Source organism: Pristis pectinata, chromosome 3 (assembly GCF_009764475.1).
Source record: "Pristis pectinata isolate sPriPec2 chromosome 3, sPriPec2.1.pri, whole genome shotgun sequence".
Taxonomy (NCBI): domain Eukaryota; kingdom Metazoa; phylum Chordata; class Chondrichthyes; order Rhinopristiformes; family Pristidae; genus Pristis; species Pristis pectinata.
The window spans coordinates 141,198,967-141,226,682 of record NC_067407.1 but is presented as its reverse complement, the minus strand read 5'-3'; the positions used below and the strand labels follow the sequence as shown (position 1 = coordinate 141,226,682).

Genomic DNA, 27,716 nt, shown 5'->3' with positions numbered 1-27,716 from the left:
TCCTCCAGTATCCCACAACGCCCCGGGACGTCCCGGCCTCCGGGAGGACCACGGCGGTCCTCCAGCATCCCACAATGCCGCTGTGCGCCAGCCAATCAGGGCTCGGAGGTCAAGCGCCGCCCAACATGACCCTCGAAGCTCGCAGTCTGCAGTGAGCGCGGAAATACCGTCGCTGCCCCCGCGGGTCGGGCAGCGTCTGTGGAGAGAGGATCTCGGACAACAACCGCCGCCGGGCCTCCGTGTGGGCGGGGCCCGGCCATTACACTCAGCCAATCAGAGCCTGGAGGTTCTGTCCATGGACAGCCAGTATCCCAGAGTGCCCCATCCCCGCAGCCAATCAGAGCCTGGAGTTCGATCCTCGGACAGCCAGTATCCCAGAGTGCCCCATCCCCGCAGCCAATCAGAGCCTGGAGTTCGATCCTCGGACAGCCAGTATCCCAGAGTGCCCCATCCCAGCAGCCAATCAGAGCCTGGAGTTCGATCCTCGGACAGCCAGTATCCCAGAGTGCCCCATCCCCGCAGCCAATCAGAGCCTGGAGTTCGATCCTCGGACAGCCAGTATCCCAGAGTGCCCCATCCCCGCAGCCAATCAGAATCCAGCGTGGTGGCCGGTGTGTGCGGCCTGTGCTCGGTGCTTCGTTCTCGCCGCCGTGAGGTTGCGGCGGCGGCGGCGGCGGCGCGATGGTGAGTGAGGCGGCGGCAAGATCCCGGGGCAGAGGCGGGAGCGGCCCGTCCCCCGTGTGGCCGGGCCTCGGGCAGCGGGTCGGCCGGTGGGGGTGGGGGTGGGGACGAAGCGTCCCCGGTTCAGGGCGGCGATCGCGGCCGTGACCAGAGGTCTTCAGCCTGAGCCGCGTGAAGCGGAGGCTTCAGGGGCGCTGCCGGACCCGCCGGGTCTCCCGCTCGTGTCTCTGCTTGGTGCGGAGCTCCCTCAACGGGTGAGGGAGCGCTCCCGCCCCAGAGCAGCCCAGTGACCCGGCTGGTTCCCTGCGCTGGGGGGGTGGGGGGGTGGGGGGTGGGGGGGGTGGGGGGTGGGGGGTGGGGTGGGGGGGGGGCAGCGATGGGGTAAACTGTCCTCTCTGACAGCCGTAACTGTGGAGAGCTTTAACCGGTCTACCACTGACCGGTGCCGGTACTGTGCCGCAAGAAAGGGTTAATTAATCTTCTACTGGGTCTCTGAGGAAAGTGACCACAACGTGAAGGGACCTTGCAGTAAACCTGAAAGTGATGTAGTTCAATATAAAGCAGGAAAGCTGCGGAGGTGTGAGAGGCAGGCGGGGTGACTGTGGTAGGTTATGAAGCTCTATTAAAGAGTATGGTACTGACGGACAGTGGCTAGCAACACTGAGCTCCCTCACCTCTGCAGTTCCATGCTGGGAAGGGATATTTCCACTGGCGGTGGAGTCCAGAGCAAAATTCGGATTTGTTTATTGTCATGTACACCAGGGTGCAATGATAGTCCTTGCTCACATGAAGCTCACAGCAAACAATATACGTGGTAAATGCAGCTATAAGTATTGACGAATTCGTTTATTATCGTCAGGTGTACTGAGGTACAACGAAAAACGTGTCTTGCAACGTTTAAAAAGACAAGACTCTGAAGCTGTTTGCCTGACTGGTCTTGGAGTCCGTGGTTCTGCTTCCCCGCATTTAACCTATTTTTGTTTTTGTTTCCCAGCCGCACCGGAAGAAGAAATCGTTCATCGAGAAGAAGTCGGCGGTGACGTTTCACTTGGTGCACAGGAGCCAGAAGGACCCATTGGTCGCCGACGAGAAAGCCCCCCAGCGAGTTCTGCTGCCAGCTGAGGTGCGTCACATGTAACTGACAGCTGTGTGCCAGCGTGCGCATGTGTTGTCCCACAACTTGGCTTCCTTGTCATTAACGTGTCTTCATCTCTGGGTCCTTGGATAGGATTTGGAAGAGGCCATTCAGCCCCTTGGGCCTGCTATGCTGTTTGGTGAAACCATGGTTGATCTGCAACTCAACTCCATTTACTAAGCTTCACTCCTTGTCCCTCCCTTCTCCACAGCCCAATATAAAACTATTAATTTCGATTTTGAAAGCTCTAGTTGACCATCAGCCTTTCGAGATGGCGTATTCCAGAATTTCTCGATACTCTTGTGAGGAAAAAATGCTTCCCAATTTTCAAGATTTTGCTGTTACTTCTGCGGCGTATTCCAGAATTTCTCGATACTCTGTGAGGAAAAAATGCTTCCCAATTTTCAAGATTTTGCTGTTACTTCTGCGGTTAAATAATTTGTCTCCTCTGGAATCCTGAATCCTTGGTTCTGCAGCTTTAAATTCAGGATTACATTTCCTATCCTTTTGTGCACTCAGAATTTTTCAGCAATTGACATTGCACTCTGTGTGATTGAATGTGTGTGAGACATTGGTATTGGTTTATTATTGTCACTTGTACCGAAGTACAGTTTAAAAAAAAACTTGTCTTGCATATTGTTTGTACAGATCAACTTTTTACACAGTGCATTGAGGTAGTGCAGAGTGCATTCAGGTAGTACAGAGTAAAAACAATAACAGAATACAGAGTAAAGTGTCACAGCTACAGGGAAGTGCATTGCAGGTAGACAATAAGGTGCAAGATCATAACAAGGTAGATTGTGAGGTCAAGAGTCCATCTCATCATATAAGGGTCATTCAATAGTCTTATCACTGTGGGATAGAAGCTGCCCTTGAGCCTGGTGTTATGTGATGTGAGTCTGGAAACACCAGAGAAGGATCTCCCTGTAGGAGATCATTGAATCACAGGTTTATTTTAATAACTCAGTTATTGATTCTGATTTTTAAATTTCAGGTTTATCTAATTCCTCAGTTGGGATTTATATTTTTGACTTGAACAGCTCTCCAGGTAACATGAGAAATGTGCTACTCTATCAATAAAATCAGAGAATGTTGGAAACACTCAGCAGGTCAGGCAGCATCTGTGGGGAGAGAAACCGTTAATGTGCCAGGTCCAGGACCCTTTAGCAGACCTGTTACTGTTTTATTTTTTCCCTCCCCCTCCCACACACCCTCTTGTATTTTGTCAAAAGCAGCAGCAAGGTGTGGCAGAAGAATGCTGTAATGGCCAGGTAATCTTTTCAATAGGACTGGTTATGGGATAAATTTCTGCCAAGGTACCAAAGAGGATGCCCTGGGTTTATTCAGAGTATTCCAGTGGGAATGTTCACGTCTACCCGAGAGGGCAGGTGGGGCCATGGTCTCTCAACTGAAGGGAAGCAAATCTGCCACCCTCAGTACCGCACTGGGGTCAGCTGAGGCCTTCACGCTCGACTCTGAGAGTGGGACGGGCCCACAACCTGAGGGGACGAGAGGAGGGTGAGCAGAGTTCTTGCTGAGAGAGATTGTGCGCATTTCTGGTCACCAAATTACAGGAAGGATGTGGAGGCTTTGGAAAGGGTGCAGAAGAGGTTTACAAGGATGCTTCCTGGATTACAAGGTATGAGCTACAAGGAGGGGTTGGACAAACTTGGGTTGTTTTTTCTGGAGCCTCGGAGACTGAGGGGAGACATGATAAAAGTTTATAAAATGATGAGATAGAGTAGACCGTCAGCCTTTCTCCCAGGATAGAAATGTCAAATATTAGAGGACATGCATTTAAGGTGAGAGAGGGAAAGTTTTCTTTTACACAGATTGATAGGTAGTGGTGCTTAAAATGCATTGAGACAGGCATGTGAGTGTGCAAGGAATTGATGTGGATCAAGTTGTTTCTTGTCATTGGCATGCACACCCAGGGTATAAATGCCATGAAAATTAGCTTTTTGCAGCAGCAACACAGTACGTTACAAACATAAGCTAACGTGCACTTAAGTGAACATAAACTATACAGAACTTGCTTGACTAAATAAACGTGACGTTAGCGCAAGTTGCGAGAGAGGAAAAAAATAGTCCGAGGCAGTGTTGGGGATTATCAGGTGGGTTCAAGAACCTGACGGCAGTGGGGAAGAAGCTGTTGTTGAACCTTGAGGTGTGGGTCTTCAGGCTCCTGTACCCAGAATCAGATTTATTATCACTGACATATGATGTGAAATTTGTTCCCTCCTGCCTGATGGCAGCATCGAGAAGAGGGCATGGCTCAGATGGTGGGGGTCCTTAATGATGGATGTCACCTTCTTGAGACATTGCTTCTTGTGATCCCCATGGTATAAGACATCTACGTGTGGGCAGATGGTACTTGTTTAATTTTGCATCATGTTCAGCACGTCCATGGTGGGTCGAAGGGCTTGTTCCGTACCGTACGGGTCTCTGAGTCAACATACGTCTATTTAATAAGTGAACCGGCAAAGCGTTGCTCAGACCCAGTCTCCACTCCTTTCTTGCAGAGGGCCGACTTGCAGAAGCAGAAAGAGGAAGAGAGGAAGTACGGCATCTTCTTCGACGATGCTTACAACTACCTGCAGCACCTGAAGGAGGCGTCTCCAGTCGCTGAACTCGTGGCCTCCAGCCCATGGCCGCAGGGAGCCCAGCCGGCAGCTGCTTCGGGAGACGGTGTGCAACGTGAGGTGCAGCAGATTCCCGTAAGGATCAGAGAGGCAAGCGGGATAGCGGGAACGTCCACTCTGGTGTGTGGGGAGGAGAGCATCCTGAGGAGTGTTTCTCTTCATGCTTCACTCCCAACCAAAACCATTCACCTTCCCACCACCCGCAGGAGACCAGTGGATGGATGGTGCTGGAGAGGGGATAATCAGCATCCCCATATTCTCGTAAAAACATAAGAACATAAGAAATAGGAGCTGGAGTCGGTCATCTGGCTCGTCAAGCCGTCTCCACCATTCAATAAGATCGTGGCTGATCTGGCCGTGGACTCAGATCCACCTACCTGCCTTTTCCCTGTAACCCCTACAATGCAAAAATCTATCGAACTGTGTCTTCAATATATTTAGTGAGGTAGCCACTACTGCTTCCCTGGGCAGAGAATTCCACAGATTCACTACTCTCTGGGAAAAGCAGTTTCTCCTCATCTCCGTCCTACATCTATTCCCATGAATCTTGAGGCTACTGTATGTCCCCTGGTTCTAGTCTCACTTACCAGTGGAAACAACATTCCTGCCTCTATCTTATCTATCCGTTTCATATTTTATATGTTTCTATAAGATCGCCACTCATTCTTCTGAATTCCAGTGAGTATAGTCCCAGGCAACTCAATCTCTCCTCATAGGCTAATACCCTCATCTCCGGAATCAACCTGGTGAACCTCCTCTGCACCACCTCCAAAGCCAGTATATCTTTCCTCAAGTAAGGAGACCAGAACTGCACGCAGTACTTCAGGTGCGGCCTCACCGGTACCCTGTACAGTTGCAGCATAACCTCCCTGCTCTTAAATTCAATCCCTCCAGCAAGGAAGGTCAACATTCCATTTGCCTTCTTGATAACCTGTTTCACCTGCAAACCAACCTTTTGTGATTCATGTACAAGCACTGCCAAGTCCCTCTGCACAACAGCATGCTGCAATCTTTCACCATTTAAATAATCTGATCTTCTATTTTTTTCTTCCAAAGCGAATGACCTCGCATTTCACAAAAGGTGCGTTTCACTGTGTTTCGATGTACATGTGACTAATAAAGATATCTTACCTGTCTGCCAGACCCTTGCCCACTCACTTAACCTATCTATATCTCTCTGCAGACTCTCCGCATGCTCTGCGCAATTTGCTTTTCCACTCAATTTAGGTCCTCGGCAAACTTAGATACGCTGCACCCGGTTCCCTCTTCCAAATCGTTAATGTATATCATGAACAGTTGCGGCCCCAGCACTGACCCCTGCGGCACCCCACTCACTACTGATTGCCAACCAGAGAAACACATTCCTTGCCTTCTATTGGTTAACCAGTCCTTTATCCATGCTAATACCTTACCCCAAACTCCATGCATCCTTATCTTATGGACAAGTCTTTCACATGGCACCTTATCAAACGCCTTCTGGAAATCCAAGTATACAACATGTACCTGTTCCCCTCTATCTACTGCACTTATTATATCCACAAAGAACTCCAGTAAGTTTGTCAAACAGGACCTGCCCTTCCTGAATCCATGCTGTGTCTGCCTGATGGAACCACTTCTATCCAGATGTCTGGCTATTTCTTCCATAATGATAGCTTCAAGCATTTTCCCGACTACAGATGTTAAGCTAACTGGCCTATAGTTACCTGCCTTTTGCCTACATCCTTTTTTAAACAGTGGCGTGACATTTGTTGTCTTCCAATCTGCTGGAACCTGCCCAGAGACCAGAGAATTTTGATAAATTATTCCAAGTACATCTACTATAACCTCCGCCATTTAAGATAAGATATCTTATTAGTCACGTGTACATTGAAACACAGTGACGTGCATCTTTTGTGTAGTGTTCTGGGGGCAGCCCGCAATTGTCGCCACGCTTCTGGCATCAACATAGCACACCCACAACTTCTTAACCTGTACGTCTTTGGAATGTGGGAGGAAACCGGAGCACCTGGAAGAAACCCACGCAGACACGGGGAGAACGTACAAACTCCTTACAGACAGCAGCCGGAATTGAACCCGGGTCGCTGGCGGTGTAATATAGTTACGTTAACCACTACAGTACCCTGAAGATGCATCCCATCAGGACCAGGAGACTTGTCTACCTTTAGGCCCACTAGTTTGCTCATCACTACCTCTTTAGTGACAGTGATTGTATCGAGGTCCTCACCTCCCATTGCATCCATAACATCTCTTTTTGACATCTTAGACATGTCCTCCACTGTGAAGACTGACACAAAATAGTCGTTCAAGGCCTCAGCCATTTGCATATTACCCAATATTAATTCCCCCTTCTCATCTTCCAAGGGACCTACATTCACTTCAGTCAACCTTTTCAGCTTTATATAATTATAAAAGCTTTTACTATTTTTATATTTTATGCTAATTTACTTTTATAATCTTCCCTTTCCCTATTGCTTGCTTAGTGGTTCTTTGTTGCTTTTTAAAGTTTTCCCAAACTTCCAGTTTCCCACCTCCCCCAGAACTGGTTCCAATGCCCCAGGAATCTGAAACCCTCCCTCCTGCACCACTGCTCAAGCCACATATCCTAACTGTGCTGCTGTTCCTACTCTGACTGGCATGTGGCACAGGTAGGAATCCTGAGATTATTACCTCTTGAGGTCCTACTTTTTAATATATCTCCTAGCTCCCTAAATTTGGCTTGTAGGACCTCATCCTGCTTTTTTCCTATATCGTTGGTACCTACGTGCACCACGACAACTGGCTGTTCACCCGCCCCTTCCAGAATGCCCTGCAACCGATCTGAGACATCCCCGACCCTTAGACCTAGGAGGCAACACACCAATCGGGAGTCCCATTTGCAGCCACAGAAGCTCCTGTCTATCCCCCTTACAGTGGAATCCCCGACCACTATAGCTCTGCCACTCTTTTTCCTGCCCTCATGGCAAAGAGCGTTGTGCCAGGGCTGTGGGCAAAGCTGGCAAGACCAACAACTGTTGTCCTCGAAGCTGGTGGTGAACCACTACTGTGAAGTTTGTGAGTGGTCGCTGAGGTAAAGCTGGAAGGGGTGGGCACCCCACCTCTAGCTTATGCCTGTGCTGAAGCTGTGAAATCACCGGTGAATTCTTAGAAATCACGGAAACAATTGCAGTAAAGGTTCACAAGGATGTTGCCGGGACTGGAGGGCTTGAGCTATAAGGAGAGAGCGGATAGTCTGGGACTTTTTTCCCTGGAGTGAAGAAGGCTGAGGGGTGACCTTAGAGGTTTATAAAATCATGAAGGGCGTAGATAGGGTAGGTAGGTAGTCTTTTCCCCAGGGTAGAGGAGTCTAAAACTAGAGGGCATACGTTCAGGGCGAGAGGGGAAAGATTTAAAGAGGAACTTGAGAGGCAACTTTGGTGGGTGTGTGGAACGAGCTGCCAGAGGAAGTAGTAGAGGCGGGTACAATTACGACATTTAAAAGGCCTTTAGACAGGTATGTGCATGGGAAAGGTTTAGAGGGATATGGGCCAAATGCAGGCATAAAGGACTGGCTCAGACACATCTTGGTCATCATGGATGAGTTGGGCTGAAGGGCCTGTTTCCGTGCTCTATGACTAATAGCAGTGGAGGCGGACATTCAACCAATCATTTCCCTTTTGGCCCAAAGGGGACTTTGGTTCAATCCCCACTCCCCAGCTGTCGGTGTGTGGGTCCTCAAGGGCTTATCCAGCTAGTTTTAAATGGGGAGAGGGCTTCTGCCTCAGGCAGCAAGCTTCAGATCCCACCATGGGATGGGTGAGATCTATTAGAGGTTGTCCACGGAACGTGACCGTCGTGGTGTGACAGCATCTACTAACTCTGAGCTGCGAGTGAGCCCGCCCCCTCGTGCGAAGTGAACGTTAAACCTGAGACCTGTCCTTGTGTTTCCAGAGCTGCTCCATTAACCTGCCGTCGTCAGTGTTTGCCTCGGAGTTTGAAGAGGAGACGGGCCTGTTGAACAAAGCTGCTCCTGTGCGAGGTAATCCCAGGACTGATGCTTCACACCGGTTCCGATCGCTGCGCCAACGTCCGTCTGCATTCGGTGCTCGAGGCTCCACGATACAATTTGACACAACGAGCAGAAAGGGGTTTGGGGAGAGCATGGGAAGGTAGTATTGAGATAGAGGATCAGCTGTCAGCACGTTGCAGAACGGGTCTGAAGGAGCAGGTGGCTGACTTCTCCGATTTCCTCAGTCCCGGGGCGGAGAACTACCTCCTGCCATAGATTGGGGAAGGAGAGTGAGGGCCATTATAATTTCAGTACGTAGAACACAGAACTGTACAGCACAGGAACAGGCCCTTCGGCCCACAATGTTGTGCCGAACTAATTAAATTAGTAATCAAATGTCAACTAAACTAATCCCTTCCGCCAGCACAATGTCCATATCCTTCCATTTCCCCCACATCCATCTGCCTATCTAAGAGCTTCTTGAATGCCCCTATTGTATCTGCCTCCACCCCCACCCCTGGCAGCGTTGAACTTGCCCCCTCTCGCCTTAAATGTCCTCTGGTATTAAACATTTCAACCTTGGGGAAAAGATACCGGCTGTCTACTCTATCTATGCCTCTCATAATCTTATAAGGTTTCTTTGTTAGTCACATGTACATCGAAACACACAGTGAAATGCGTCTTTTTGCGTAGAGTGTTTTGGGGGCAGCCCGCAAGTGTCACCACGCTTCCGGCGCCAACATAGCACGCCCACAACTTCCTAACCCGTACGTCTTTGGAATGTAGGAGTAAACCGGAGCACCCAGAGAAAACCCACGCAGACACGGGGAGAATGTACAAACACCTTACAGACAGCGGCCGGAATTGAACCTGGTTCGCTGGTGCTGTAATAGCATTACGCTAACTGCTACACTACCGTGCCTGCACTATTAACCTCATTCAGGTCTCCCCTCAGCCTCTGCCACTCCAGAGAGAACAACCCAAGTTTGTCCAACCTCTCCTTATAGTACACGCCCTCTAATCCAGGTAGCATCCTGGTGAACCTCTTCTGCACCCTCTCCAAAGCCTCCACATCCTTCCTGTAAATGGGTGATCAGAGCTGCATGCAGTCCTCCACATGTGGCCTTACCAAGTGGTTGCTTGTTGCTGTGGGAGCTGGGTGTGCTCAGTGGAACACGCTGGCTGTGAGAGGTTCCCTCGATGCTCACGGTGTGCTCGGATCTTTCCTCAGGACCCCTCCCGGAGCTGGACCCGGATATCGTGGCTGCTCTGGATGATGACTTTGACTTTGACGACCCAGACAACGTCCTGGAGGATGACTTTGTGATGAAGGCTGTGGGCAGAGGGAGCGAAGTGGTTGCTCAGACGTACGTGGGTTGTTGGCTACTGGGAGTTGGGGTGGAGATGCCAGGAATGATTCGCGCTGTTGCCGTAGAGCAGCAGTGACGCCTGTGAGCTTGAGGGATGGGGGGAAGCGGGGTGCACAAAGTTGGACGGGAAGGGACACTATCCCATTCCCAGCCTGTCCCATATGACTGCAACACCTCATCTCAGAATAGTTTACCTTGCCACTTGTCCAGAGAGAACTAGGAAGTGGGTCACCAGGCTGAGTAATATAAGATAAGATATCTTTATTAGTCACATGTACATCGAAACACACAGTGAAATACATCTTTTGTGTAGAGTGTTCTGGGGGCAGCCCGCAAGTGTCGCCACGCTTCCGGCGCTGACATAGCATGCCCACAACTTCCTAACCCGTACGTCTTTGGGATGTGGGAGGAAACCGGAGCACCCGGAGGAAACCCACGCAGACACGGGGAGAACGTACAAACTCCTCACAGACAGCGGCCGGAATTGAACCCGGGTCGCTGGCGCTGTAAAGCGTTACGCTAACCGCTACACTACCGTGCCTGCACACTACTGTACTGTGCAGAAGGGAGGCATGTGGAGTGGGCTGGTGTTGGGTAGGATGCCTGCAATTCCCGGGCAGGTGAATCCTGATGATTCCTGGTGGTGGCCATCCCTGGACTCATCCAGAAACCGGCTGAGCTGCAGCAAGGAGGAACTCAACGTGTCGATGTCCTCTACAGAATGCAGGAGGGTGTCCTAACACTATCCCTGCTCTATCCTGGGACTGTACCACTGCCTCTCTGGTTCTGTGGTGGTGAGTGAAAGTACGTCGTATGTTTATTGCATGTGCACATAATGGCAAGGTACAGTACGGGTGCAATGAAAAGCTTGCTTGCGGCAAGCTTGATTAGTGATGGGCTTGTACAGATGCCAGATTGTGTTTACAGTCGTACAGTACACAAACGGGCCCTATGGCCCGACTGATCCATGCCGACCAAGATGCCCCATCCAAGCTAGTCCCATTTCCCCATGTTTGGCCCATACCCCTCTAAACCTTTCCTATCCATGTACCTGTCCAATTGTCCTTTAGAAGTTGTTAATGTACCTGCCTCCACCACTTGCTCTGGCAGCCCATTCCACACATGTACCACCCTTTGTGTGTGTGTGTGTGTGTGTGTGTGTGTGTGTGTGTGTGTTACATATATCCCTCAAGTTCCTCTTAAATCTCTCCCCTTTCACCTTAAACCTATGCCCTCTAGTTCTTGATTTCCCAACTCTGGCAGGGGTGGGGGGCATGGAGAGGACAGTGCATTCACCCTATCTATGCGCCTCGTGAATTTATACACCTCAATAAGATCACCTCTCAGTCTCGTATGCTAAGGAATAAAGACCTAGCCTGTCCAACCTCTCCCTATAACTCAGGCCCCCCAAGTCCTGGCAACATCCTTGTAAATCTTTCCTGCACTCTTTCCAGTTTAATAATATCTATTCTACAGCAGGGAAGATTAGTTGAGGGAAGCCTTACTTCCCAGCCCTGTTGGTACTATTGGAGTCTCCTGGAATGCCTGGAGTCTCCTGTCCTTGTAGGTTCTGGTTTCCTTCAGTTATCGTTGCCAAGTGCTGACGTCTAAGAGCAGGTGATGGGTGGGGAGAAACCTCCGTCCCATCCAGATGTTGCTGCCTCCCTCCCCCACCCCTTTATTGCCTTGCAATCCGTTGGGAAAGAACACTGGGTTGTGAGGTGGTGGGATTGCTTCGACCCCTTCGGTGAAATCGGGTGAGCTGAGTGGGTGTCTTCCCTGCCCACTTCTGGGTGCTGTGATAAGATTTCTTTATTAGTCACACGTACATAGAAACACTGTGAAATGCATCTTTTGCGTAGAGTGTTCTGGGGGCAGCCCTCAAGTGTTGCCATGCTTCCGGCACCAACATAGCATGCCCACAACTTCCTAACCCGTATGTCTTTGGAATGTGGGAGGAAACCGGACCACCCGGAGGAAACCCACGCAGACCCGGAATTGAACCCGGGTCTCTGGCGCTGTAAAGCGTTATGCTGACCGCTACACTACCGTGCCTACCAGCGTTAAGCGTGCCCGTGTTTCCCAGTGCAGGATTTGCCCTCTTCCCCTCACCATCCATGGTTCAGGACTGCTACGCGACCTGGTGGGTGTTGTGAAGAGGGTGGCAGGTGGGGAGAGGGGGATGGAGGAGGGAGGGAATCCCCCGATTCACTGACTGAAGGCCCATTCACCAGCTCCACCCCAGAGTGAAGCTTTGCCGGTTGTTTGCGGGACCACACTCCTGCCCAGTTGCCCTGTAGTTGCTTCGACATTCATGAGGTGGCTCCTTACGCGGGAGACCCGGAATGAGCGTGTTCCTGTCTTCCAGGGGATCTGACGGTGAAGATGATTGGGAGGATACGGAGGACGAGGATCCTGACTCGGACGGTGCCCTGTCCGATGAGGACAGCTCACAATCCGGCAGCAGCGGAGGGGGCCCCCGGGAGTTCCTCTTTATGGAAGAAGAGACTAGAAGTCGTTTCACCAACTACTCCATGACATCGTCAGTGATGAGGCGGAATGAGCAGCTCACGCTGTTGGACGACCGGTTCGAGAAGGTCAGTGTGAAAGATCCCACACCCATCCATGGGTCAACATCCACACCCTCCTTTTCCCCTCCCTTGCCTCCTTGTCTATCTTCAGCCAGCGACCCCTCTTCACCTTGTGTTCCTCGCTCCTCCAGCTGTACGAAGAGTATGACGACGACGAGATTGGGGCTCTGGATCACCACGAACTAGAGGGCTGCATTCAGGCGGACAGTGAGCGGCTTGGTGAAGTCATCTCAGATTATCACAATCAGAAGTCGAAAGAGTAAGTGGAGTCTCCCAGCACAGCCTGGGGATGTTCAGAAAGAATTTCAGTCGGGTCTGAGCACCGTTTTGGCCCCATTATTTACGGAAGGATGTTGAAGGCAGTTTAAAAGAAATTCACTGCGCTAATTCCTGGAATAAGCAGATTATCCTATCATCAGCACCTAGAGAAATTATATCTATATTCTTTTGGAGTGTCAAAGAATTGAGGGATGATCATATAAGATCCTGGGGTGTGGGGGGTTGGGGGGGTGGTGGGTAGGGGGGTTGGGGTGGTGGGTGGGGGGGGTGGGGTGGGGGTGTGTGGTGGTGGGGGGGTGGGGGGTGTGGTGGGTGGGGGGGGTGGGGTTGGGGTGTGTGGTGGTGGGGGGGTGTGGGGTGTGGGGGTGGGGGTGGGAGGGGGGGGGGTGGTGGGGGGGGGGTGGTGTGAAACGGGAGATGTTGAGATACTTCCACCAGTGGCAGAGTCTCGAATGATGGGACGTGTTGGAAACGGAAAACTTACAGCACAATTCACGCCCTTCGGCCCACAAAGCTGTGCCGAACATGTCCCTACCCTAGAAATGACTAGGCTTACCCATAGCCCTCTATTTTTCTCAGCTCCACGTACCTATCCAACGGTCTCTTAAAAGACCCTATTGTATCCGCCTCCACCACCGTTGTCGGCAGCACATTCCACACACTCACCACTCTGAGTAAAAAAAAACTTACCCCTGACATCTCCTCAGTACCTACTCCCCAGCACCTTAAACCTATGTCCTCTTGTGGCCACCATTTCAGCCCTGTGGAAAAGCCTCTGACTTTCTACCCGATCAATGCTTCTCATCATCTTATACACCTCAATCAGGTCCCCCTCATTCTCCGTCACTCCAAGGAGAAAAGGCCGAGTTACCTCAACCTGTTTCCATAAAGCAAGATTGGCGGGGGGGTGGGGGGATGGTGTCATTCAGAACTGAGGTTTGTGGAAACAACTTCTCACGGGAGGTGCTGAGTCTCTGGAATTCTTTACCCCAGAGGGTTGTGGAGGCCAGATCATTGGGGTTATTTGAAGAGGAAGCAGGTAAATGTTTGAAAGACCAGGGAATAGAGGGCTGTCGGGATCTGGCACAGAGAAGGAATTGAAACCTGGGGCAGGTCAGACAATGGTGGGGTAGGTGAGGGGCTGGGCGGTCTACTGTTTCCTTGTGTTCTGATGTTCACTTCATCTCACTCCCCCTCCATTTCCTATAGTCCAATAAATTTTCCTGTAGCATTTGCCCCATTTCCTCAATACCTCCTGTTGAAGGACTTCTGCTGTCCTCTGAGACAAGAGTCCCAGGTCACTTGAATCACTTATCACACAGAGGGCGGTGAACCAAGTGCTCGGCAATGGGGTTAATACGGAAGGGTGCTCTTTGGTCAGCATGGATGAGTTGGGCTGAATGGACTGTCCCTGCTGTACAATTCTTTGATTCTAACACAACTCGTATTTTTAAACAAATCTCATCTCCCCTGGTTTTTTTTGCCAATTATTACAAACCAATGTGCCTTTGTCACTTTGACAGAGTAAATAAGGATTGGGTTAAAGTACTGGATATTTTGGAGTCTTTCCCTCAACCTCCATTGCTGATAGTAGAGTAGTCAGAACCTCTCCATATAACTGAGGTTCCTGGGACTGTTCTGTTAAAATGTTTGTCATGGAGTTATACAGCACAGAAACAGGCCCTTTGGCCCAACTGGTCCATGCCGACCACAATTCCCATCCACGCCAGTCCCATTTGCCCGCATTTGGCCCTCTGAACCATGAACCAGTCCAAATGACTTTTGAATGTTGTTAATGTACCTGCCTCGACCACTTCCTCTGACAGCTTGTTCCATATGCGGACACCCTCTGTGGGAAAAGGTTGCCCCTCAGACTCCCCTCAAATCTCTCCCCTCTCACCTTAAACCTATGCCCTCTAGCTTTAGATTTCCCTAACCCTAGGAAAAAGATTGACTGTTCACCCTATCTATGTCCCCCATGATGTTATATTTCTCTTTGTGGTCAGTGTATCTCTATGTGGTCAGTAAACCTCTAAAATCATAAACATTAAGCAAAATCAGCAGATGCTTGTTTAATGGTTATAAGCCCTTTTGTGTAGAGGAGCCCCGGACCTCCCTCCATGAGCAGACTGGGGTGTTTCACAGGAACAATACAGGAATCATCCCTTACCAGAATGCTGCCTGGTTTGGAGAGTATGCATTATGAGGAGAGACTAAGGGAGCTAGGGCTGTACTCTAGGAGAGAAGGAGAATGAGAGGAGACATAATGGAGGTGTACAAAATATTAAGAGGAATAGATCGAGTGGACAGCCAGCGCCTCTTTCCCAGGGCACCAGTGCTCAATACAAGAGGGCATGGCTTTAAAGTAATGGGTGGGAAGTTCAAGGGAGATATCAGAGGAAGGTTTTTACCCTGAGAGTGGTTGGAGCATGGAATGCACTGCCTGGGCAGTGGTGGAGGCAGGTACATTGGTCAAATTCAAGAGATTGCGAGATAAGCATATGGAGGAATTTAAAATAGGGGGATATGTGGGAGGAAGGGGTTAGATAGTCTTAGGTGAGGTTTAAAGGTTGGCACAACATTGTGGGCCGAAGGCCCTGTATTGTGCTGTACTGTTCTATGGAATCCTGCTCAGTGCTTCTCTGGGTGGACACTTTAGGAAGGAGCCACCTCCACCCCGCCCCTTCAGACCCTTCACAGTGTGTTTTGTGCTTTAGAATCACCCCCACCTTCCTGGGAGGAGCTCTGGTTTAACTCCTGATCTCTCCCACAGCTGTCAGATGCCAGACGATCTGGGTCCAAGAGCGGAGGTACTGATACAGGAGGAGGAGGAGGGGCCAGGGGAGATGGAGACCCTGGTCACTGAGGAACCCACAGAGCGATGGGACTGTGAATCCATTCTCAGTGAGTACTGTCTGCAAGGAGCTTGCCCCAGAGAGATTCCCTCCCCTCTTTGCTGTGCTTGGGGGATCAGCAGACCACTTAGGTGCTTTGGGTCAACCAAAACTGAGCACACTGCTGCCGTAGGTTTACTGCTTCGGTCTCCTGTCTGATGCTGGTAATAGAACATAGACCATTACAGCACAGTACAGGCCCTTTGGCCCATAATGTTGTGCTGACATTTTATCCTGCTCTAAGATCTATCTGACCCTTCCTTCCCACATAGTCCTCCATTTCTCTAACATTTATGTGTCTATCTAAGAGTCTCTTAAATGTCCCTAATGTATCTGCCCCCACAACCTCTGCCGGCAGTGCGTTCCACGCACCCACCACACTCTGTGTAAAAAGTTTACCCCTGACATCCCCCTTATACCTTCCTCCAATCACCTTAAAATTATGTCCTCTCATGTTAGCCATTGTCGCCCTGGGAAAAAGTCTCTGACTATCCACTCGATCTGTGCCTCTTATCAACTTGTACACCTCTATCAAGTCACCGCTCATCCTCCTTCTCTCCAAAGAGAAAAGCCCCAGCTCACTCAACCTATCCTCACAAGACATGCTCTTCAATCCAGGCAACATCCTGGTAAATCTCCTCTGCACCCTCTCTAAATGTCTCGGTGGATCACGTTCCCACCTCCTGAGAGATCCAGCACTAGAGAGGAGCACAAAATCTGGAGTACGGAGGCAGTGCCGGGGAGAGGGGGGAGTGTTGCACTGCTGGAGGAGCAACACTGAGGGGGGAGCGCCTCATTATTGGGTGGGGGTGGGTGTAGCGGGAGAGGCGTGGCACCAGTGGAGGTGCTGCTCTGTAGGAGGGGCAGCACTGATGGAGGCGTTGTGCTATATTCAGTGTGGAAGTAATGCTAGCAGCCTGACCCTGTACTACAGCTGGTCAGAATAACTAACCCTGCAACGTGATGGTATTAATTCCTCTGTCTGAATCTCTTCCTTGTGCAGGTACCTATTCCAATCTCTACAACCACCCAAAGCTGATAACAGACCCGCCGAAGGTATGATCTCCGATTTGAGAAGTAACTCATAGAGTTGTACAGCACAGAAGCAGGCTCTTCGGCTCACAACCTCTTGTTTTTGATAGCCCTGCCACGGAAAAAGATTTTGATTATTTACTCTGTCTTCCCTCATAACTTTATAGAACCATAGACCAGTACAGCACAATACAGGCCCTTCGGCCCACCATGTTGTGCTGACCTTTAAACTTCACCTAAGACTATCTAGCCTCTACCTCTCTCATATCCCTCTTTTAAATTCCTCCATATGCTTATCTAACAATCTCTTGAATTTGACCAATGTACCTGCCTCCACCACCACCCCAGGCAGCGCATTCCATGCCCCAACCACTCTCTGGGTAAAAAACCTCCCTCTGATATCTCTCTTGAACTTCCCACCCATTACTTTAAAGCCATGCCCTCTTGTATTGGGCATTGGTGCCCTGGGAAAGAGGTGCTGGCTATTTACTATCTATTCCTCTTAATATTTTGTACACCTCTATCATGTCTCCTCTCATCCTCCTCCTCTCCAAAGAGTAAAGCCCTAGCTCCCTTAGTCTCTCCTCATAATGCACACTCTCTAAACCAGGCTGCATCCTGGTAAATCTCCTCTGCACCCTTTCCAACGCCTCCACATCCTTCCTATAATGAGGCGACCAGAACTGGACACAGTACTCTAAGTGTGGTCTAACCAGAGTTTTGTAGAGATGCATCATTACCTTGCGGTTCTTAAACTCGATCCCACGACTTATGAAAGCTAACATCCCACAAGCTATCCACCTGTGAGGCAACTTTCAGTGATCTGTGGATATGAACCCCCAGATCCCTCTGCTCCTCCACACTACCCAGAATCCTGCCATTAACTTTGTACTCCGCCTTGGAGTTCGTCCTTTCAAAGTGTACTTCTTTCAGGTCACCCCTCAGTCTCTTTCACTCCAGGGAAGATAAACCCAGCCTATCTAATCTCTCCTCAACAATGGTCCTCCAGTCCAGGCAACGTCCTGGTGAATCTCCTCTGCACTCTCTCCAGCGCAACCACATCCTTCCTATAGCGTGGCGACCAGAACTGCGCGCAGTACTGCAAGTGTGGCCGCACCACTCCTTTGTAAATTTGCAACGTAATGCCCCAGCTCTTGTATGCCATGCCCCACCCTGAGGTCCTGGGGATTTGTCACCTTTCAGTCCCGTTAATCCCATGCTAATGTTGTGTTTCCGTCTCCCCTCGTTCTCTTCAGACTTGTTCTCCAGTCTGTCAAGAATGTATTTTTGTGTCTTTTGGCAAACACACAAAATATTTGTTGGTTACCATTTACCATTCAATGTGCATTTCTCTCCCTGTATGTTGTTTAATCACTCAGCAGTTGTGCCATCAGCTGCTGGGTCCATAAACACTGGAATCACTTCCCTTGGCATCACTCCTCCTTGACTAAGCTTTGGACAATGACTTGGCTGCTCTTTGTGTGGTTTGGCACCGTATCTGTCCATCTTTTTTGAAGCACGGAGACATTTCGCTAAGTTGCTCACTTGGATTATGGTCCAGATTGTTTTTGTTTTTCCTTGTAGTTTTAGCTTTCTTTACGCTTGCTGAAATGTTTGTATAATCACCTGTTTCTCTGTAAACTTCTGGTAACTTGTAGTACATTTGGTTCTATACTTCTGTAGTTTCTTTGACTGCAAAGCTGAGGTGTGATTCAGTCTGTACCTGTTCACAGGTTTCTTATCTAACCTGGTCCAGACGGGTTTGCAGTATAAAAGGAAAGCATGTGCTTTGTTTCCTCGGTTACTGTTACGTTACTACTTTACTTGCCTTTCTGGTACAGGCTGACCCTGTCTGACCTGTACGATGATGAATATTGGTTTATTATTGTCACTTGTACCGAGGTACAGTGGACAACTCGTCTTGCATACCGATCATACAGGTCAATTCATTACACAGTGCAGTTACATTGAGTTAGCACCGAGTGCATTGATGTAGTACAGGTAAAAACAATACTTCTCTTCAGTATTCACCAAGGAGAGGGGTCTTGATGACACTGAGGACAGTGTTGGTAAGGGTAATGTTCTAGAGCATGTAGATATCAAGAGAGAGGATGTGTTGGAGCTGTTAGAAAATATTAGGACAGATAAGTCTCCAGTGCCTGACAGAATATTCCCCAGGCTGCTCCGTGGGGTGAGGGAGGAGATTGCTGAGCCTTTGGCTAGGATCTTTGAATCCTCATTGTCCACGGGGATGGTACCGGAGGTGGAAAATGTTGTCCCCTTATTCAAAAAAGGTAGTAGGGATAGTCCAGGGAATTACAGACCAGTGAGCCTTGCGTCTGTGGTGGGTAAGTTGTTAGAAAGGATCCTAAGAGATAGGATCTATGAGCATTTAGAGAAACGTGGACTAATTAGGGACAGCCAGCATGGCTTTGTGAAGGGGAGATCTTGCCTCACAAGCCTGATAGGGTTCTTTGAGGAGGTGACCAGGAAGATTGATGAGGGTAGTGCAGTGATTGTGGTCTACATGGATTTTAGTAAGGCATTTGACAAGGTTCCACACGGTAGGCTTCTTCAGAAGGTCAGAGGCCAAGGGATCAAGGGGGGCTTGGCTGTAGAAAGCAGAGGGTTGTGGTGGAGGGAGTGCATTCAGATTGGACGGCTGTGATTAGTGGTGTCCCACAGGGATCGGTTCTGGGACCTCTACTTTTTGTGATATTTATTAATGGCTTAGGTGAGGGGGTGGAAGGGTGGGTTAGCAAGTTTGCAGTTGACACAAAAATCGATGGTGTTGTGGATAGTGTGGAGGGCTGTTGAAGCTTGCAGAGGGATATTGATAGGATGCAGAGCTGGGCTGACAAGTGGCAGATGGAGTTCAATCCAGAGAAGTGTGAGGTGGTGCACTTTGGAAGGACTAACTCCAAGGCGGAGTACAAGGTTAATTGTAGGATTTTGGACAGTGTAGAGGAGCAGGGGGATCTGAGGGTTCATATCCACAGATCACTGAAAGTTGCCTCACAGATAGATAGGGTAGTTAAGAAAGTTTATGGGATGTTAGCTTTCATAAATCGTGGGATTGAGTTTAAGAGCCGCGAAGTAATGATGCAGTTTTACAAAACTGGTTAGACCACACTTAGAGTACTGTGTCCAGTTCTGGTCGCCTCATTATAGGAAGGATGTGGAGGCGTTGGAGCAGGTGCAGAGGAGATTTACCAGGATGCTGCCTGGATTAGAGAGTACGGATTATGAGGAGAGACTAAAGGAGCTAGGGCTTTACTCATTGGAGAGAAGGTGGATGAGAGGAGACATGATAGAGGTGCACAAAATATTAAGAGGAATAGATAGAGTGGACAGGCAGCGTCTCTTTCCCAGGGCACCAATGCTCAATACAAAAGGGCATGGCTTTAAAGTAATGGGTAGGAAGTTCAAGGGAGATGTCAGAGGGAGGTTTTTCACCCAGAGAGTGGTTGGTGCATGGAATGCGCTGCCTGGGGTGGTGGTGGAGGCTGATATGTTGGTCAAGTTCAAGAGATTGTTAGATAAGCATATGGAGGAATTTAAAATGAAGGGACATATGGGAGGAAGGGGTTAGATAGTCTTAGGTGTGGTTTGAAGGTCGGCACAACATGGTGGGCCGAAGGGCCTGTATTGTGCTGTATTTTTCTATGGTTCTAATTACAGTACAGAGTAAAGTGTCACAACTACAGAGAAAGTGCAGTGCAATAAGGTGGAAGGTCACAACAGGTAGATCGTGAGGTCATAGTCCATCTCATCGTATAAGGGAACTGTTCAATAGTCTTATCACCGTGGGATAGAAGCTGTCCTTGAGCCTGGTGGTAGATGCCTGCAGGCTCCTGGATCTTCTACCCGATGGAAGAGGAGAGAAGAGAGAATGACCCGGTTGGGTGTGGTCTTTGATTATGCTGGCTGCTTCACCAAGAGAGCAAGAGGTAAAGACAGAGTCCAAGGAGGGGAGGCTGGTGTCCGTGATGCGCTGGGCTGCGTCCACAACCCTCTGCAGTTTCTTGCAGTCCTGGGCAGAGCAGTTGCCGTACCAAGCCGTGATACGATGATGCTTTCTGTGGTGCATCGATAAAAGTTGGTGAGTGTCAAAGGGGACAAACTGAACTTCTTTCGCCTCCTGAGGAAGTAGAGGCACTGGGGCAGTACAGAGTAAAGTGTCACAGCTACAGGGAAGTGCAGTGCAGGTAGACAATAAGGTGCAAGGTCATAACAAGGTAGATTGTGAGGCCAAGAGTCCACCTCCTAATAAAACCACTGTAGCATAAGATTTGCACCTCATTCCTGACTTCCATAGAACCTTCTTGACAACAATATCTCCAGATCTAACAGTGGTAAGGTTTTTTTCTCATTAATTTTTTTTCAGCCTAGTACGATCAAGATTTCCAGTAAAACAGGAATCCCATTGGGTGTGTTACCCAGACCGAGTCTCACAGCAAAACAGCTGGAACGGATGGAAATGATCAACGCCAGTGACCTGCCGAGGGCTTCCACACAGACCCGTCAGCGCGGGGAGAGCAAGGAAGAGAAAAGGTTCCGGAAACAGGCGATTAAAGTGGAACGGAAGGTGTGCACCCCTCCTGGCCTTGTCTGCTCTGTAACAACGCATACGGTGTGGGGCTGGGTGAGGGGTCGGTGCACGGGTGGTTTCAGTTGCTGTCTGCTCCAGAGAAGTCCAGGCTGACGTTCCAGTATGCGGTACCAAGAGAGAGCCCCACTGTCAGAAGTGGTGTCTTTCAGATAAGACTTCAAACCAAGTCACTGCCTACTTTCTACTGTGGGTTAAAGATTTCCACAAGGCCAATATTTATCTCTCATTTAATCACTAACATCTGTTAAACATAGAACAATACAGGCCCTTCAGCCCACCATGTTGTGCCGCCCTTCAAACCTTGCCTAAGACTATTTAACCCCTTCCTCCCACATATCCCTCTATTTTAAATTCCTCCATATGCTTATCTAGCAATCTCTTGAATTTGACCAAAGTACCTGCCTCCACCACTGCTCCAGGCAGCGCATTGGTGCTGGCTGTCTACTCTATCTGGTCTTTATTGAGCCATACAGTGCAGAAACAGGCCCTTCAGCCCAACTCGTCCATGCTAACCAAGGTGCCCATCTAAGCTGGTGTCATTTGCCCGTGTTTGGCCCAAATCCCTCTTAAACCTTTCCTATCCATGTACCTGTCAAAGTGTCTTTTAAATATTGTTAATGTACCTGCCTCAACCACTTCCTCTGGCAGCTCGTTCCATTTTGAGACTGCCCTCTGGGTGAAAAAGGTGCCCCTCAGGTTTCTCTTAAATCTCTCCCCTCTCACCCTCTAGTTCTTGATTTTCCAACCCTGGAGGGGGGGAAATAGACTGAAAGTCTTAACATTTTGCTCTTTGTGGAGCAGAGTAGACTCTTACAACAGTCATTACACTTCAAAGTCCCAGAAGAAATGGAAAAGGTGCTATAGAAATGCAATGCCTTTGGTTTATGTTGGGTACTGGGTAACACTCGACAAGGAGGATGTTACAGAGTGCAAAGTGCAGCGGTTTAAAATAATTTTTAATAGCAGTTCAAAGGTGACGTGAGATATTTATTACTTGTCCATAGCTGCAGTAATGATGGTGGCTAATCCTGCAGCCCCGTGTGTTGTGTGTCCTCAGTTCACTATTGGCTGTTCCTGTTGTTAAAGTAAAAGCTTCACCTTTGCAAGTGACTAATCTCATGAATTCATGATGCAGGATTAGTTGGTGGTTGCCTCCAATTGATGCTCTTGGCTAATTGTGCAGTTCCCATTAAACTATGGACACCGGTCACAGTGGAGACCTGTCCCTCTAGTTCACAAATCCCAGGCCATGACCTCTTCTTCCTTTCACCCTACCCCTTGTTCAGTAGCCTTGGAACCCTGTGGGGTCACAGCACGGAAGCTGCCCATTATGCCCGTTGTGCCTGCTCTTTGAAGGAGTTCTCCAATTGGTCACACTCCACATTCTTTCCAAGTGACCCTGAAAACATCTCCAATTCGTTTTTGAAAGTCACTATTGATTCTGTTTCCACTACCTTTTTTTTAGACAGTGTCTTCCAGATTACATCAAAAAAATTCTTATCTCCCCTTTTGGTTTCTTTTGTCTTTAATATTTCTGGTTGCCTACTCTCCTTCCTCTGGAAACACTTTTGCCTCTATTCTAACAAAGCCAGGCTCTTATTTTGAATGCCTCTGTCAGATCTGCCAATGAGCTGCTCTGTTCCCATGAGGAAACCCCAGAGTCTGCAGTTCAGATCCATATTGGTATTGGTTTATTATTGTCACATGTACTGAGGTACAGTGCAAAACTTGTCTTGCACACCATTCGTACAGGTCAATTCATCACACAGCGCATTGAGGTAGTACAAGGTAAAACGATAACAGAATGCAGAATAGTGTTACAGTTACAGAGAAAGTGCAGTGCAGGCAGACAATAAGGTGCAAGGTCATAACGAGGTAGATTGTGAGGTCATGAGTCTATCTGATTGTACTAGGGGACCATTTAATTGTCTTATAACAGCAGAGTAGAAGCTGTCCTTGAGTCCGGTGGTACGTGCTTTCAGGCTTTGGTATCTTCTGCCTGATAGGAGAGGGGAGAAGAGAGAATGTCCAGGGTGGGTGGCGCCTTTGATTATGTTGGCTGCTTTACCAAGGCAGCGAGAAGTATAAACAGGCTCATTTCCGTGATGTGCTGGGCTGTGTTCACAACTCTCTGCGGTTTCTTGTGGTCTCGGGCAGAGCAGTTGCCACACCAAGCCATGATGCATCGGATAAGATATGGTGCATCGATGAAAATTGGTGAGGATCGACGGGGACAAATTTCTTCAGCTTCTTGAGGAAGTAGAGGCGCTAGTGAGCTTTCTTGGCCGTGGTGTCCATGTGGTCGGACCAGGATAGGCTATTGATGTTCACTCCTAGGAGCTTGAAGCTCTCAACATCGGCACTGTTGAAGTAGACAGGAGCGTGTGCACTGCCCCCCTTCTGAAGTCAATGACGAGCTCTCTTGAAAGGTTGTTGTCATGACACCGTCACTAAGCTCTCTATCTCCTTCCTGTACTCTGACTCATTGTTATTTGAGATGTTGTTTTGACTTGTCTGATCATCTCTCCCTCTCTGATCCCTGGACAGGAGCGAAGAATTGAGAAAAAATCCAACAGAGCAGCATTCAAGGTGGAGAAAGCACGACAGGAGCAGGTGCTACTGAACCTGAGACAGAACTTGCAAGGGATTAAACTCTGAGGGTCGGCGATGGGGGTGGCACATTTACCCCTCCCACAGGGGTTGGACCAAGGGAGAATGTTACCTCAGACTCGCAACTTGGCAAGTGGTCATCCCAACGCTGGACGCAAGCGAACTGATGGTCGTGGCTCACTCTGGGGAACCTCCAACCCTTTGGGAGCAGCAGTGACCCCAGACCTTCTCCACAAAAGTAACCTCGCTGGGCATCAAAGGATGAAGCTCTGAGAGGGGAAGGGTGTGGGGAAGAGGGGCTCCTTCTGCAGTATCCAGTGATGATCCTTGCCGGGTACTTCGAAGAATAGAAATTGGATTGTTTTCGTACATCTTCATAAAAATGTTTTGTGAAACGAGTTGTGGGGTTGCTGGCATTGTTGGTGTGGTGTAGTGAGGGTGTTGGCTGTGGTTGTTCCCTTGGCAGAGGAGTGCTTCAGTAGGAGGTCCTTCCCTCACCCAGGGGTCAGAGAATGGTGAACCTCTGCGCGTGATCCAGCCCAATGCTTTCTGCCGAGTTGAGGGAGGGCAGCACTGTCGCAGGTGTGACCCTTTGGCTGTGATACTCCGTTTTAACCCTTCTGACATCTCTTGGTGTTTGTCTGAGGTAGAGAAAGGACTTTGGCCAATATTTCTCGGAGCAGAAAAGTTTAAGAGATACGTAACTGATCTATTCTGGCCTCAACTCCTCTTTGATGACGGTTCCATCGATCTTGAGAATCGGTGATGGGATTTAAGGCATTTGAGCTTAAGCAGGGATTCTTTTCTCAGGGGGAACTCCCAAGCTGTTCAATGATCTGCTCTTGGATCTGGAGAGCTCAATGCACCGTTGTCTTGAATAACCAGCCTCCAAGCACACAATATGGTGACAGCACCTTGATGTTCTAGGCACTGCCTCATTCAAGATGAAATAATAATGTGCTCTTCCTCAATTATCCCTTTTCTCCGAGGAGTGGGGTTCATTCCTGGCCCCACACCCCGCGCAAAAAAAAAGTTTCAAATGAATAATTGTCCAAAGTTGAGTGAAGGCCCGGTGAAAGGAAACACTGGAGGGAAAGGAGAGGGAAATGGCTTCCTTTGTCAACCCTAGCAACCGTTGCTACAGAGGGCAGTGTGGTCTGACACACGTGAGGGGTGAAGGGAGTCTGGTCACTCGCCTACCCGCAGACCCACACCATCCGGTTTAGAGACCGAGTTTCAATCAGCAGGCAGGAAATGAATGCTTCTCGTAAGTAGGTGGACGGCTGTTGACCCTTCAAACCCATCACTGGCACCATCAAAGACAGCGTATATAGAAATGATGCAACAACAGGGTTACAAAGGCAGAGCACTGCCCCATCCAGGTCGGGGAGTAAACTGGGGCAGAGGGCTCATTGTTCTTGTAACAGCCCCAGTCGTGTGATGCTAGCACTATTATCAACATCACAATAGCCATTCTTCATGTATCTCCAGCAGGGGCCCTGCAAGCTTTGGCAGCTTCAATAAACCTTAATGGGCCCCCAGTGGAGAATACCCATGCAGGGCGGAGGATGGGATTCAAGTGCAGGAATTCTGAGGACAGTAGCCCTTTTCCCTTGGGCTCCTTTGTGGAAAAGATCTGTTGTGTTACCTGCCCCAGTCCCACTTTCACTTGGACGCACCTTGGGAGAGGTTGTGGGGTTATGGTGGCCAACAGTGCAATGGGATAAAGGGACAGCTTCTCCAGAGAACTACAGTGCACCCTTACCCTGCGATTTGATGTTTAAAGGGCTGGTCAATTCACACTGAGTCCTGTAGACTAAGAACAATTAGAATGGGTTTCTGATAATTCAGCCACTTATTCTGCCTGAACCTCCACTCCCATAGACATCTAGCACATTTTATACTTTGCATTTCTATTTAAATCTTGGTGTTAAAGGAAGCCACCTCCCTCCCCTTTACGATGCCCATCTTCCCGCTCCAGTTGAAATGAGAATGACGTAGTATCCTTGACGTTGACCGGAGTGTTATCAAAGCAAGTTTTGACACAACCATTGGAAAGAGATATTTGGACAGGTGGCAGGTGGGTTTTCATGGTGAGTTCAGAGAAGAGGGGGCCGGGGAGGTTGTGGAGAGAGTGTGGGGCTCTAGGGCCTGATCACCCATCACTGCTGTCTCACTGTCCTCCACTGGTCCAACACGTCTCAGCCTGAAGGTTCCCAACCTGGTTTTCAAATCCCTTCATATTTTTGCCTAATTTCAACATCACAATAGCCATTTTTTCACCCAGAGAGTGGTTGGGGCATGGAATGCACTGCCTGGGGTGGTGGTGGAGGCTGATACATTGGACAGGTTCAAGAGTTTGTTGGATAGGCACATGGAGGAATGTGAGATAGAGGGATATGCGGGAGGAAAGGGTTAGATAGTGTGAGGGTGGTTTGATGGACGGCACAACATGGTGGGCCGAAGGGCCCGTTTTGTGCTGTATGGTTCTATGGTTCCCTGGGCAACCCTTGGAGATCTACACTCCTCCAGTCATGCCCATGTTAACTTGAATTTAATCCCTAAAAGAACATAAGCATTCAAAGAGAGTAGTCTGAAGGCTTGATCTTGCTTTTATCAACGGTTCCTATATTATGTACTCTCTCTCTCTCCACCACCCCCGCTATTTGAGGGGGTGTTTCACAAAACTACTAAACAGGCTGAAAAAGCGTTTTCTATGGAGAAAGCATCAATTCTTTCATTTGTCACTTTCTACGCTTAACCTATGTAGTAACTTGTGGAAAAACAACTTTATGTTATGTATTTGTCATGCTGAGTAGATTTGTAACATTTATTTGATTGTACAAATTAACCCTGAGCAGTTAAATTCAAGTGTATCACAAAACTACTCAGTAGGCTGAAAAAATCCTGACTTGCGTTGATGCTTCTGCACCTTCCTTTCTGTTGAGCTGTCCTTATCGCAGGACCACATGGCATTGGACCCAGGATTCCTGAATCCTTGCCTGTGACCTCAGTGGCTCTTTCCCCCTTGAGCTCCAATAACCCTCCTCCCTACATTGCTGTCATATCTATCTTCCCCCTCTGCCCAGCTGCCCCCACAGTCTATAACCACCACCCTCCAGTGATGAGTGGTCTTCACTGCCTCAGGAAGAACAGAATGTTTAGCCATCACTGCAATGCCTCTGAAATATTGTAGGAAACGGGGAAGTCATTTTTGTGCACGACAGTCCCCAAAAACGGCATCTCCATCCAAGGACAGATGAATATTGCCCCAGGACAGTGGGGAGAAGCTCTCCCAAATGTTGCAGTGGGATATTTTACAACCACTTGAGAAGGCAGACAGCCCCTTGGTTTAACATCTCATACAGCACGGAAAAAGGCCCTTCGGTCCAACTCATCCATGCTGTCCAAGATGCCCATCTAAGCTAGTTCCATTTGGCCCATATCCCTCTAAACCTTTCCTATCCATGTACCTGTCCAAGTGTATTGGTTTATTATTGTCACTTGTACTGAGGTACAGTGAAAAACTTGTCTCGCATACCGATTGTACAGATCAATTCATTACACAGTGTATTGAGGTAGTACAGGGTAAAACAATAACAGAATACAGAGTAAAGTGTCATGGCTACAGGGAAGTGCATTGCAGGTAGACACTAAGGTGCAAGGTCAAACAAGTTCATCTCATCGTATAAGGGAACTGTTCGATAGTCACCATGGGATAAGATGTCTTTTTTATTAGTTGTGTACATCGAAACACACAGTGAAATGTATCTTTTGTGTAGAGTGTTCTAGGGCAGCCCGCAAGTGTTGCCACACTTCTGGCACCAACATAGCATGCCCACAACTTCCTAACCCGTATGTCTTTGGAATGTGGGAGGAAACTAG

At 49.0% G+C, this 27,716-nt stretch overlaps 1 protein-coding gene across 1 annotated transcript; it reads left to right on the top strand.

The window, feature by feature from the left end:
- Nucleotides 1-538: 538 nt before the first annotated feature.
- Nucleotides 539-27,716, top strand: ltv1 (LTV1 ribosome biogenesis factor). The gene is made up of 11 exons (XM_052012920.1): nucleotides 539-684; nucleotides 1,676-1,804; nucleotides 4,339-4,533; nucleotides 8,386-8,473; nucleotides 9,675-9,810; nucleotides 12,182-12,410; nucleotides 12,536-12,663; nucleotides 15,457-15,587; nucleotides 16,581-16,633; nucleotides 20,997-21,197; nucleotides 23,769-27,716. The coding sequence occupies exons 1-11, from the start codon at nucleotides 682-684 to the stop codon at nucleotides 23,877-23,879; spliced, it is 1,404 nt and encodes a 467-aa protein (XP_051868880.1). The 5' UTR covers nucleotides 539-681; the 3' UTR covers nucleotides 23,880-27,716.